This window comes from Ovis canadensis, chromosome 1, assembly GCF_042477335.2.
Source record: "Ovis canadensis isolate MfBH-ARS-UI-01 breed Bighorn chromosome 1, ARS-UI_OviCan_v2, whole genome shotgun sequence".
Lineage (NCBI taxonomy): Eukaryota > Metazoa > Chordata > Mammalia > Artiodactyla > Bovidae > Ovis > Ovis canadensis.
Genome location: NC_091245.1, coordinates 13347065 through 13361389, shown reverse-complemented (window position 1 = coordinate 13361389; position 14325 = coordinate 13347065). Strand labels below are relative to the sequence as shown.

The 14325-nt window shown below is 44.7% G+C and overlaps 1 protein-coding gene across 1 annotated transcript in view; it reads left to right on the top strand.

The window, feature by feature from the left end:
* INPP5B (inositol polyphosphate-5-phosphatase B) overlaps window positions 1-14325 on the top strand; it is a 50772-nt gene that overhangs the window by 14807 nt on the left and 21640 nt on the right. Inside the window, 2 exon segments of the mRNA XM_069586710.1 lie at window positions 12263-12359; window positions 14130-14297. Coding sequence (XP_069442811.1) covers window positions 12263-12359; window positions 14130-14297 — 265 coding nt within the window.

The following is a 14325-nucleotide window of genomic DNA, read 5'->3' as shown; positions in this document are numbered from 1 at the left end:
AAAGCTCTGTAAGAGGATGTCCATTTTTCACAGGGAGAGACTAAGGCTCAGAGAGGGTAAATAACTGAGAATAGAATTCATGTCATCTGTTTGAATCTAATGCTTGAGCCCTAACCCTAACACTCTTCTTTTGTATCCCTTGACGTTTCTCAAGCAAAACTTTGTGTGTCTACTTATTTATACTACTTGTTATGACTCATTTCTGAGCATATCATGATGCCGTGTCTCTGCACTGGAATTATTTCCTCTGCCAGAAATGCTTTCTGCATGTCACCTTTTTCTGATAGTATAGTTTTTGATTAACTGCACAGACTCTTGACCCATATTCCCTGGGTTTGAATCTTGTCTGTACTGTTTAAAGGGCTTCCTGATGGCTCAGAGGTTAAAGCGTCTGCCTGCGCCTGCCCGCAATGCGGGAGACCTGGGTTCGATTCCTGGGTCGGGAAGATCCCCTGGAGAAGGAAATGGCAACCCATTCCAGTATTCTTGCCTGGAAAATCCCATGCACAGAGGAGCCAGTGGGCTGCAGTCCACGGGGTCGCAAAGAGTTGGACACGACTGAGCGACTTCACTTTTGTACTGTTTATTAGCTGTGCGTTCTTGGGCAGGTTACTTACCCTCTCTGTACCCTCATGGAGGCGTTGTGAAGATTAAGTATACATATGGAGGTTAAAACCATGCCTGACATGCAGTAAGCCTTAAGTATTTGCGATTAATATTATTCATGATAATATTACTATCGTTGTCATCGTTAACACAGTCTGACTTTGGGTCTGGGTAACTAGATCGGGATCGGTCTGATTCCTTGTAAAGTGAATGAGTCTCTTGCTAGTATGTGTTGCCTTGTCTTAGAGAGGCCATGGGACCGCCCCCTGGTGGTGTGTACCCAGCATCAAGAAGCGTTAATCCTGCCTATTGGAACTGCCGAGTAATTTACTCACGTGGTTTTGCAGGTTCTTCTAGTGTGCTGGAAATGGAATGCCAGGGCCGGTGACTGAGGAAATAGGGACACCACCTCCTAGGCTTGTCTAGTAGATGCTCAGAAAGGGGCAGGATATGATTGTCACCCAGTAGCAACAGCCACACACCCACACAGCCTGTGCAGACCAGGGTGGTACTTTTGCTTTGTTATCCAGACCGACTTAATCCTCTCCATGTAGTGCTTACTCCTAAGAGTTCATAGTTTCCTTGAAGATGTTGTGCTCATGTTGGCAAAAGGGAGGCTGTGGAGTTCGGACTGTTAATGTCAACTGTGCCGTTTACTGGGCTAGCTCTGTGTCGCTGGGCATGTCTGCTCCCTCTTCTGGACCTCAGTCTCCTTATTTGTAAAATGAGGCCAATAATCAGGAATAACACATGAAGCACGTAGCGCAAGCCTAGCTATTCATATTAGAGGGGACTCGGCAAATGACCATCATCATTATATCAAGGCCGAGGCGGATGAGGAGTGGCAAGGCAGAGGGAAGGGAACTAACCATTCGTGCATATGTGCTGCGTACCTGGCATTGTGCGAGGTTCTTGACCTGTTTAGAATTTCATTTGTTTATTCTTTTGGCCTCTCTTCAAGTGTAGTAGTGTTATCATCATTTTACAAATGAGGAAACAAATGAAGTAGTTTGCTTGAGGTTTCCTGTGAGGTTGTGGATGCAGCCGGTAAAATGGCCAGGCTGTTTTATTCCAAAGCCCCATGGCTTTTCCAGAAACACTCAAATGACCCTTAAAATGCTAGACAAGTCATACAGACTGGAAGGCCTTCAGAATTGAGAGAAATGACTGCCGAGGGCTGGTGTGGTCGTGGAGGGCTTGGTGGGGGAGGAGTTGAGGCTGGACTTTGAGGAGAGGGGTCCAGAAGTCAGAGTGAGGGCAACGTGCACGGGGAACCTGTCTCTTGATTCAGTCGGCTGTCTTCAGGTGGCAGATGGGGAGAGAACGCAGGACCAGTTTGCAAAGGGCCTTTCCTGTGCCAGTCCAACCAGTTTTGGACCTTCACCTGCAGGCAGTGGTATAATACTGGAAGTTTTAGAGCAGGGAGAGATGAAATCAGAGTTTAACCTGGCCAAGTCCAGAGACAAAATTAGCAGATGGTGTCAGGAGAAGCAGGAACCTCTCTCGTTGGGAGGCTTTTGATGTAATAGGCGAGGAGAGGAGGCCTGGGGGAAGGCAGCGGTGAGAATGAAGAGGCGGGTGGCTGACCGGTCCTGGCGGCCCAAGGAGAGTGGTGAGTGAAGGGCGGGTTGGCAAACCAGGGTGACAGGGAGATGACAGGGCTGTGACGGAAGGGAGAGCCCAGCGGAAGCCCAGAAGTCAAAGCTCAGCTTTACCTGGGACCCATCCATGCGCAGAGACGTGAGCAGTGGAGGGCCTGATCCCAGTTACAGCTGGGTAGCTCTGTTTGGAACTGACTGTGATGGCCCATGATTCTCGGAGAAGAGAAGAGCCAGACCTAGAACTGCAGCAGCCAGTGTGGTAGACCCTAGTCAATGCGGCTATTTAAATTTACTCTAGGTATTCAAAATTAACAATTCAATTTCTCACTCACTCTTGCTGCATTTTAACTGTTCAAGGGTAGCTAGTAGCTACTCTTTGGGGTGGTGTAGTTATAGACCATTTCCATCATCTGTTGAATTGCACTGGTCTGGATCTTGGGAAAACCTGTGAAAAACTGGGGGACACGCAAGGGGAAACCAGGGCAAGAGGAGCTCAAAATAAATAGAGTACTTGAATTTTGATTTGAATTTGCTGGCTTGACTTCTAGAGCCCCTTCTGGTCACGCAGTGAGGGGTAGCCTCGATTAATCACAGGAAAAGAAGACAGCAGTCATAGGCAGATACTGCTATCTTTGTTTAGTTCAGGAAGCAGAAACTTAGAGAAGTGAGATAACTTCTTCAAGGTCATAGAGCTGGTAAGTAGCAGGGCCAGAAATGGAACCAAGTCTGACTCCACAGCCTCTTTCTCTCTCTCTATATATATATGTGTGTGTGTGTGTACATATATATATATAGTGCTGTGTACATATATGTACATGCTATGTACAACAAAGCCTCTGACTGTGTGGATCACAACAAACTGGAAAATTCTTAAAGAAATGGGAATACCAGACCGCTTTATCTGGTTCTGAGAAATGTGTATGCAGATCAAGAAGCAACAGTTCCAGCTGGACGTGGAACAACAAACTGGTTCCAAATCGGGAAAGGAGTACATCAAGGTTGTATATTGTTACCCTGCTTATTTAATTTATATGCAGAGTACATCATGTGAAATGCCAGGGTGGATGAAGCACAAGCTGAAATCAAAATTGCCAAGAGAAATATTAGTAACCTCAGATACACAGATGACACCACCCTTATGGCAGAAAGTGAAGAGGAACTAAAGAGCGTCTTGATGAAAGTGAAAGAGGAGAGTGAAAAAGCTGGCTTAAAACTCAACATTCAGAAAACTAAGATCATGGCATCCAGTCCCATCCTAGGTGGGGAAACAAGGGAAACACTGAGAGACGTTATTTTTTTTTCACGGCAGATTGTGACTGCAGCCATGAAATTAAAAGATGCTTGCTCCTTGGAAGAAAAGCCTAGACAGCATATTAAAAAGCAGGGACATTACTTTGCCGACAAAGCTCTGTCTAGTCAAAGCTGTGGTTTTTCTAGCAGTCATGTATGCATGTGAGACTTGGACTGTAAAGAAAGCTGAGCACTGAAGAATTGATGCTTTTGAACTGTGGTATTGGAGAAGATTCTTGAGAGTCTGTTGGACTATAAGGAGATCCAAGCAGTCTATCCTAAGGGAAATTAGTCCTGAATATTCATTGGAAGGACTGATGCTGAAATTGAACCTCCAGTACAGAAATCAATCACTGGCTACGTGATGCAAAGAACTGACTCATTGGAAAAGACTCTGATTCTGGGAAAGATTGAAGGCAGGAGGATGAGATGGTTAGGTGGCATCACCAGCTCAGACATGAGTTTAAGCAAGCTTCACGAGTTGGTGATGTACAGGAAAGCCTGGCGCACTGAAGTCCATGGGGTCGCAAAGAGTCGGACATGACTCAGTGACTGAATTGAACTGAACTGATGTACATATATACTTCCCAGGTGGTGCTAGTGGTAAAGAACCTGTCGGTTAATGCAGGTGATGTAAGAGATGCTGGTTTGATCCCTAGGTTGGGATGATCCCCTGGAGAAGGAAATGGCAACCCACTCCAGTATTCATGCCTGCCAAATCCCATGGACAGAGGAGCCTGGAGGGCTGCATACAGTCCATGGGGTCACAGAGAGTCGGACACGGCTGAGCAACTGAACTGAACATGTTTGTGTGTATGTACTCAGTTGTACTTGATTCTGTGCAACCCTGTGGACTGTATCCTGCCAGGTTCCTCTGTCCATGGGACCTTCCAAGCAAGAATACTGGAGTGGGTAGCCGTTTCATACTCCAGGATGTGTATATAGTACTTATATATTTATAGTATGAAGTGAAGTGAAAGTAAGTCCCTCAGTCGTGTCCGATTCTTTGCAACCCCATGGTGCACCGTCGATGGAATTCTCCAGGCCAGAATTTATTGGAGCGGGTAGCCTTTCCCTTCTCCAGGGGATCTTCCCAACCCAGGGATTGAACCCAGGTCTCCCGCATTGCGGATGGATTCTTTACCACCTGAGCCACAAAGGAAGCACGTGTGTGTGTGTGTGTGTGTGTGTGTGTGTGTGTGTGTGTGTGTGTATATGCTGGATCATGGGGAAAGCAAGAGAGTTCCAGAAAAACATCTATTTCTGCTTTATTGACTATGCCAAAGCCTTTGACAATGTGGATCACAATCAACTGTGGAAAATTCTGAAAGAGATGGGAATACCAGACTACCTAACCTGCCTCTTGAGAAATCTGTATGCAGGTCAGGAAGCAACAGTTAGAACTGGACATGGAACAACAGACTGGTTCCAAATAGGAAAAGGAGTACGTCAAGGCTGTATATTGTCACCCTGCTTATTTAACTTATATGCAGAGTACATCATGAGAAACGCTGGGCTGGAAGAAGCACAGGCTGGAATCAAGATTGCCAGGAGAAATATCAATAACCTCAGATATGCAGATGACACCACCCTTATGGCAGAAAGTGAAGAGGAACTAAAGAGCCTCTTGATGAAAGTGAAAGAGAAGAGTGAAAAAGTTGGCTTAAAGCTCAATATTCAGAAAACAAAGATCATGGCATCCGGTCCCATCACTTCATGGGAAATAGATGGGGAAACAGTGGAAACAGTGTCACACTTTATTTTTGGGGGCTCCAAAATCACTGCAGATGGTGATTGCAGCCATGAAATTAAAAGACACTTACTCCTTAGAAGAAAAGTTATGACCAACCTAGATAGCATATTCAAAAGCAGAGACATTACTTTGTCAACAAAGGTCCATCTAGTCAAGGCTATGGTTTTTCCTGTGGTCATGTATGGATGTGAGAGTTGGACTGTGAAGAAGGCTGAGTGCCGAAGAATTGATGCTTTTGAACTGTGGTGTTGGAGAAGACTCTTGAGAGTCCCTTGGACTGCAAGGAGATCCAACCAATCCATTCTGAAGGAGATCAACCCTGGGATTTCTTTGGAAGGAATGAGGCTAAAGCTGAAACTCCAGTACTTTGGCCACCTCATGCAAAGAGTTGACTCACTGGAAAAGACTCTGATGCTGGGAGGGATTGGGGGCAGGAGGAGAAGGGGACAACAGAGGATGAGATGGCTGAATGGCATCACTGACTCGATGGACGTGAATCTGAGTGAACTCCAGGAGTTGGTGATGGACAGGGAGGCCTGGCGTGCTGCGGTTCATGGGGTCGCAAAGAGTTGGACACGACTGAGCGACTGAACTGAACTGAACTGAATATATATATACACCAAAAAATACATCTTATTATATCTAACTTTGAAAGTACCTATAAGCAAAACGGAAAAAAAAAATTACCACTGTGAAATAACTACTATTGACCTTTAGTGTATGCTTTTCTGCCTTTCCCATGAGTATATGTGTGTGTCTAAATATATACATATATATGTATATTTATAAACATGTGGTATATATGTACATAGACATATTCCAATCTTTTCTGATGCATGTAGGCCATGCTCTTAACTACCACCCTTAATCCTTTATCAGCATTTCTGAAGTCCTAAAAGCTCTGAAGATGGGAAAAAAAATTTTTTTCCCTAAGTTTGGCTCAAGCTCAATTTGGCAGTTAAGACTTGTCTGAACTGAGAAGGAGACTATTTATAGGCTTTATTTATCCCACTAAGCATTACTACTCATAAGTTGCACTAAGGAGATATTGAAGTGATTGATTTCTGGATGTTCCCTTGACTCTGTTGGGTGCTGTATAGCATACAACACATATTATGTGTTACCTTTCTAAAATCCCCAAATTTTGAATTCCAAGATACACTTGGCCCCAAGGGTTTCAGATAAGGGATTGTGGATCTGTATTAGGTTATACTGCTGCTTTAAGAATTTTCCATAGTTTGTTGTGACCCCACACAGTCAAAGGCTTTGGCATAGTCAATAAAGCAGATGTTTTTCTGGAACTCTCTTGCTTTTTCGATGATCCAGCAGATGTTGGCAATTTGATCTCTGGTTCCTCTGCCTTTTCTAAATCCAGCTTGAACATCTGGAAGTTCAGGTTCATGTACTGTTGAAGCCTGGCTTGGAGAATTTTGAGCATTGCTTTGCTAGCCTGTGAGATGAGTGCAGTTGTGCGGTAGTTTGAGCATTCTTTGGCATTGCCTTTCTTTGGAATTGGAATGAAAACTGACCTTTTCCAGCCCTGTGGCCACTGCTGAGTTTTCCAAATTTGCTGGCATATTGAGTGCAGCACTTTCACAGCATCATCTTTCAGGGTTTGAAATAGCTCAACTGGAATTCCATCACCTCCACTAGCTTGTTCTTAGTGGTGCTTCTTAAGGCCCACTTGACTTTGCAGTCCAGGATGTCTGGCTCTAGGTGAGTGATGAAACTAAAGAGCCTCTTGATGAAAGTGAACGAGGATTGTGAAAAAGTTGGCTTAAAGCTCAGCATTCAGAAAACTAAGATCATGGCATCCAGTCCAATCACTTCATAGCAAATAGATGGGGAAACGATGGAAACAGTGAGGGACTTTATTTTGGGGGGGGCTCCAAAATCACTGCAGATGGTGACTGCAGACTTGAAATTAAAAGACACTTGCTCCTTGGAAGAAAAGCTATGACCGACCTAGACAGCCTATTAAACAGCAGAGACATTACTTTGCCAACAAAGGTCTATATAGTCAAAGCTGTGGTTTTTCCAGTAGTCACATATGGATGTGACAATTGAACCATAAAGAAAGCTGAGCACTGAAGAACTGATGGTTCTGAACTGTGGTGTTGGAGAAGACTCTTGAGAGTCCCTTGGACTGCAAGGAGATCCAGTCAGTCCATCCTAAAGGAAATCACTCCTGAATATTCATTGGAAGGATTGATGCTGAAGCTGAAATTCTAATACTTTGGCCACCTGATGTGAAGAACTGACTCACTAGAAAAGACCCTGGTGCTGGGAAAGTTGAAGGTGGGAGGAGAAGGGGACAACAGAGGATGAGATGGTTGGATGGCATCATGGACTCAGTGGACATGAGTTTGAGTAAGCTCCAGGTGTTGGCGATGGACAGGGAAGCCTGGCAGGCTGCATTCCATGGGGTCACAAAGACATTACTAAAGTGACTTAGCATGCATAGCATGCATGCACGGTAGGCTCGGGGCCACAGAGGAAAAACATCAGTCCCTGCTCCCAGAAGCTGCTGCTGTTGCTGCTGCTAAGTCGCTTCAGTTGTGTCTGACTCTGTGTGACCTCATAGATGGCAGCCCACCAGGCTCCACCGTCCCTGGGATTCTCCAGGCAAGAACACTGAAGTGAGTTGCTATTTCCTTCTCCAATGCATGAAAGTGAAAGTGAAGTCGCTCAGTCGTGTCTGACTCTTCACAACCCCATAGACTGCAGCCTCCTAGGCTCCTCCATCCATGGGATTTTCCAGGCACAAGTACTGGAGTGGGTTGCCATTGCCCTCTCCCCCAGAAGCGGAGGTCTAGCTAAAGAAAAAAGATGGATGAAAAGAGTTAAAGGTGGTTACAATTCCTTTGTGATAAATACATGCCTTAGAGGTGAGCACTAGGTATGTAAGAAGGAGGAGAGGGCCCCAGAGGGCTTTTCAAAGGAGATAACTCCTGAGCTGAGTTTGAAGTTTCCTACCTGAAGGTGTAATGGGCTTCCCTAGTGGCCCAGAGGTTAAAGCATCTGCCTCCAATGCGGGAGATCTGGGTTCGGTCCCTGGGTCGGGAAGATCCCCTGGAGAAGGAAATGGTAACCCACTCCAGTATTCTTGCCTGGAGAATCCCATGGATGGAGAAGCCTGGTAGGCTACAGTCCACGGGGTCACAAAGAGTCGGACACGACTGAGCGACTTCACCTTCACATGAAGGTGTATTTGAGGGGTGGTTAAGCTATACTAAGGATCAGGGGTGGGTTGGAGGCAACATTTAAAAAGATAAATGTCACCCACCACCCTCGGCAGTGAAAGCGCAGAGTCCTAACCACTGGGTTACCCTTAAAAAGGTAAATGGTTTTGGTGTGACTGGATTAGGGGTGAGAAAGGAGTGTTTGTTTTAAAATCTCTGTTTATTCACAAATCTTTTTTTTTAAATTATTTGTTTATTTCTGGTTGTGCTGCATCTTTGTTGCTGAGCACAGGCTTTTCCCAGCCGAGGCGAGCGGGTGTAAGTCTGCCTTCTCACTGCAGTGGCTTCTCTCGTTGCCGAGCACAGGCTTTAGGCACACAGGCTTCAGCAGTTGTGGCACACGGGCCTTGCTGCCCCGCAGCACGTAGAATCTTCCCAGACCAGAGACTGAACCTCTGTCCCCTTCATTGGAGGATGGATTTTAACCACTAGACCACCAGGGAAGTCCCGAGAGGAATGGTTTGAGTCAGGGGGTGTGGAAGATGGGTCTGGAGAGGTAGTCTGGGGCTAATTATAAAGGTTCCTGTATGTAGTACTTAGAGGTTTGGGTTTTGTTATGAAGGTGTTAGAAGTTATTAAGCCCTGCTTAATAAAGACCTGCTCAGATCTGCGTTTTCTTCTAGCAGCTGGCAGAATACACTGGAGGGGATGAGAATGGCGGCAGGGAAATCCCTGAGTGTGCTTTCCAGGCATATTAAGGGCCTAAACTAAGACATGGCAGTAGGGATGGGGAGACGGTCGGGTATAAAAATATTTAGGAGAGAGGATTTATAGGACTTTGGGAACATGGGAAAACAGGAAAACAATACAGATGTCACCTGTAAGGTTGAGTGACAAGGGATTGGAGGTCTGAGGTTGGAAAAAGAGCAGAGAGGGAGTCGGGAAGTGGGAGAAGAGGAAGGGCAGGAAGCTGTGGCCAGAGAGGGAACCATGGGCTGTGCGATGGTGAGCTTGGTAAAGAGCTGCTGACAGCCAACTTCCGTGCCAGATTCAGGAGAGAAGAAATTCCGAGAAGGCTGCCCTGTGGCTGGAAATTCCCCCAACTGTGCCTTAAAGTTTCCATACGTGAAGTCATGAATGACGACGTTCCAGTTCTTGCTGGACTGAGTCCTGAGAGAGATATGGGGTGGAGGGATAGACAAGATACAGGTCAGCAAGGTGATTTCCCGGTCTATACACTGCCCGCTCTGGATGGAAGCAAAGTCCACAGGGACAAACCACTTGTTCCCCGAGACATAGCCTGACGGAGTCCTCAGAAAGCACTGATGTGCAGAAAGAGCCTAAGCGTTATTCCTGAGTTTGCCTTTGCGTGTTGTGAAGCTCTATGAGTTTTTCTTTTTTTAACTTGATAGATGAAGTAGACCCAAAGAGAGGAAGTAACACAGGAAGATGATGGTAGAGCTCGACTTCGACTTAAGTTTCCTATTGGTTACATTTAATACATTGAATACCGTTACTGCTCCAAGTCCCTGGAAAGTGGCATACAGATGACAAAGTCCTCATCTCATACAGCTTACATTTTAGTGGAAATAACATCCAATGAAAAAAAAAAGGAATACAGATGTATAAGATTCGATATCAAATGGGATTAGTACTGAGGCATAGCCTTGTCTTCTGGAAGCTTACAGGCTAATGGGTAGACAACACACAGCCGTCAAGGCTGTGATAGGAGAAATACAGGGAGCTATGGGAACGTCCCTGTTAGAGCCTCAGAACCGGTCCGGGAGGAGTCAGAGAAGGCTTCTTAGAAGAAACGGCCTCTTAAGTTGTGCCGTACGCCGGGGGTTGGCTAACTACAGTTCCCTGGGCCAGAGCTGTCTGCTGCCTGCTTTGGGTACAGCCCATGAACTAAGAATAGTTTCTACATTTTTAAACGTTTGGAAAGAACTAAAAGAAAATAATATTTTGTGACATGTGGAAATTATGCAGTATGTAAACATCAGTGACCATAAAGTTTTTTTGGAATACTGCCATGCTTATGGTTGCTTTAACACTCTAATGGCAGAGTTGAATAGTGGCAGACTATGAGGCCTGAAAAGCTAGGATGTTAACCCTCTGGCCGTTTACAGAAACAGTTGTTTGCTGGCTCCTGGCCACAGGATGGGTAGGAGTTAGCCGTGTAAAGCAGAGTGAGGAAGAAGGAAGTCTGCTTCCGATGGGATCGTTGTAGAAACTGCAGTAACTTTAGTGTACTTGGACTACAGCTTTCAAGGAGATAGGAGATAGTGATGTGGCTGGAGAGATGGGCAGGAGCCAGACTGAGAAGACACTTGGCAGCTATATTAAGGGGTTTGGATTTATCCAGTGGGGAGCTTTGTAAAGGTGTTATATTATCCGATTTTCAAAAAATCCTCTGGCCACAGTGTGGAGATTAGATTAGAGAGGGTAGGAGATTAGAGAGGGTGGGGTGAGAGGGGAGGCAGGGAAATTAATTGAGGTCTCTTTCAACTAGTTCCAAGGAATTGTTGGTAACTTAAACTAGTAGAAAGATATTGGAGAATATATTGACTTGAGATGCAATTTAGGAAGCAGAGTTGAAAGCCCTTGGTGATTGATTTAGAGGCATTGAAATGTAATTATTTCCATGTTGTGAATGACTGTTTTCTTTCTCAACTCCAAAGTTGTTGGTTTTTTTTTCCCCTCCCATTGCTGTGAACGCATGGTTGACAAATCCATGTTTAGTAATAGTCTTCAGAGCAGAATTCCTTAGTGATGCTTCACGCCCAGAGTGCTCCATGTACCTTGTATATCGAAGCAGCATCTCTCTATGACTTCTTCACACAGTTCCCTGTTAACAAGGAATCTGGCTTTTAAGGAGCAAAGAAGCAATAAATTGGCAGATTAATTTTCCTTTTCTGGTTTCTCTTGGTTTGCCAGATTTCCCCGAATATTTCTTTGTTGCAAGTCCTCGGGCTCCTTGGTTTTCAGGGCAGTTTGTTGACAACGACAAGGGCTTCTCATGTTCTAGAGCATGTTCTAGGCCTTCCCGGTTTTACTTCTCTCACCTTTGCCTTCTTTGTCCTTGAAGCTGAAGTCTCACTCGCAGCAAATGGTAATAACATGACTACATTATATTTCATAATATATTGTGTGGCTTTCAAAGTGCTTACTCACATGCCAGCTATTTGAGCCCCACAATAAACCTGTGAGGAAGGCAAGACAGGTCAGGTTACTGAGATCAGGGGACGTTAGATAGTTGCCCAAAGTCAAAAGATGAAAAACCAGCAGAGCTGATGATACATCTTAGGTCTGCAGATTTCTTAGCTTTGTTCCTTCTGTAATGCATTCCCTCTCCAAGAAAAGCGGGTCAGACTAGTTGGGAGAGTCGTGTTTTCAGCAGTAAAGACGTCTGGATGAAATACCTCCCTCCACCACCGCTCCCACCCCCCACCCCCATCCTGGACCTGCTCTGTGGGAACTTCATACAGACACTAGTTTGGGCCTTTCCTATGCCTTCAAGCAATATGTAAACCACCATTAATTCCCAGACCGAAGTTTGAGAAGCTGTGGTCTGTATGGTAGAGCAGCAGTCCCTAACCTTTTGGCACCAGGGAGCAATTTCATGGAAGACAATTTTTCCAAGGGCCAGGGGGTGGGGAGATGGTTTCTCCCCGCCCCCTGATGATACAAATACATTACATTTATTGTGCACTTTCTTTTTATTATTATTACATCAGCTCCACTTCACATCATCAGGCATTAGACGCCAGAGGTTGGGGACCCCTACATTAAAACATATATGTGTTTTCATTCCTTCCCTCTCCCCACAGGTGGTTCTTCCTCTGACGAGCTGAGACCAAATGGGAAGGGCCTGCCTGTGGAACAAAGCTCCTGGGGTCAGAATAAACCAGAAAACTCGCTGTCAAGGTAACGCAGCTTTCCCTGCACTTGTGCCTCTTGGGGCCGAGGTTTTCCTCGCTGAAGAGCTGAGGCCACTACGGTGCATAACGTATGCTGTCCCACAGTCACTGGCCTCGGGCATGTTAGACTTTTATTGAGCATTTACTATGTAATGTGCCACACATCATACACTTAACACGAATTATCTTCCCTTAACCTAAGAGGTAGGTACCATTATTTTCTCTGTTCCACAAGTAGGGAAACAGATGAAGAAGAGACGTTTTATAGCTCACCCAAGATCCAGAACTAGCAGCTGGCAGATCTAGGATCCGAAACTGAAGTCTAACCCTACCTTGGAAATGTAGATCAGAAACATTCGATTTCTCCCCCTCGTTCTTTTAGAAGCGTCTTCACTCTGAATATACCTTTCCGCTCGTTTTTATTTACTCCTTTCTCTTTTCTAATGCCGTTATATTTAGTGTATACTCCAGTTCCCCCGACTGATCATAGCTGGAATCATCTGGTCAAGATAAAAGCTTCCATGTGTCTGGCTTCCCAGCTGGCTCAGACGGTGAAGAATCTGCCTGCAATGCAGGCGACCTGGGTTCCATCCCTGGGTTGGGAAGATCCTCTGGAGAAAGGAATGGCAACCCACTCCAGTACTCTTGCCTGGAGAAGTCCATGGACAAAGGAGCCTGGTGCACTACAGTACATGGGGCCACAAGGAGTCGGACACAGCTGAGCTATTAACACTTTCACTTTAAATTATGCACCTAAATAGCGACGAACAATCCCTGCGCTTTAAATGTAGCTAAACCTATCATTCTCAACTCACTTTTGAGCCTTCCTGATACACACAGATGCATTTTTATGTAGCCTTCATTAGTATGTATTAATATATGACCATCTAATATTAAGTACTTAAATGGCATTTATGAATAAATGTCAGAAATTGTCTCAAATGTTTTATAGAATATATCTTAGTTCATTAAGTAATTTCAACAAAAGGTTTTTGAGCATTTATTAGGATTCTGTTATATGTCAAATTTTCCTTAACTTTATATTTATTTTTCTTTAACCTTAAATGTTGGCATTTGAATAATTTTTAGTATGGCTATGAAAACTACCCAAATAATAATAAAATATAAATTTTACTGCTTTTCTTTGTTATTACAGATTATTCCTGTGGAATAGAGATCCAGTAGAATTATCAAGTCAAAAGATCTAGACAGTTGTATAGTCTTATTACATGAGACCCAGAGTCCAGAAAGAATACTGTCTAAGCCGAGTTCTAATTCATAGTCTCCTGCCTTCCAGCCTCATGGATCATTCATGATGCTGGGTCTCATTTTTCTCATTTGAAAAATGAAGGGTTAGATTAGATTATCTTCCAGGTTTCCTTGTGGTCTGAGATTCTATAAAACTTAACATCTCTGGATCAATGTACTATACAGTCAACAACATATAAGGGGGCTTCCCTGGTGGTCCAGTGATTAATGCTCTGCATTTTCACTGCAGGGGGCTTGGGTTCGATTCCCTCGGGGAACTAAGATCCTGTATGTCGTGTGGTGTGGCCAAAAAAAATACGATAACTTTTTCTCTCTGTTTTTTTACCCCCCCCCCCTTTTTTTTAGGCACATGGGCTTAGTTGCTCCACAGCATGTAGGCTCTTCCCAGATCAGGGATCAAATCAGGGTCTCTTGCATTGGCAGACAGATTCTTTTGCCACTGAGCCACCAGGCTCAAGCCCTGATAAAAACTTTCAATAGAAACATTTTTGTTTGTTTGTTTTTCTAGACAGAACAAGTCCAAATCTGAAATAAGCAACATGGTTCGCTCCTCTACTATCACAGTATCAGACAAGGCTCACATTTTATCCATGCAGAAGTTTGGACTGCGAGATACAATTGTGAAATCACATCTAATACAGAAAGAAGAGGATTATACCTACATCCAGAACTTCAGGTAGCTCGCTGGATCTTAGACTGTTTCC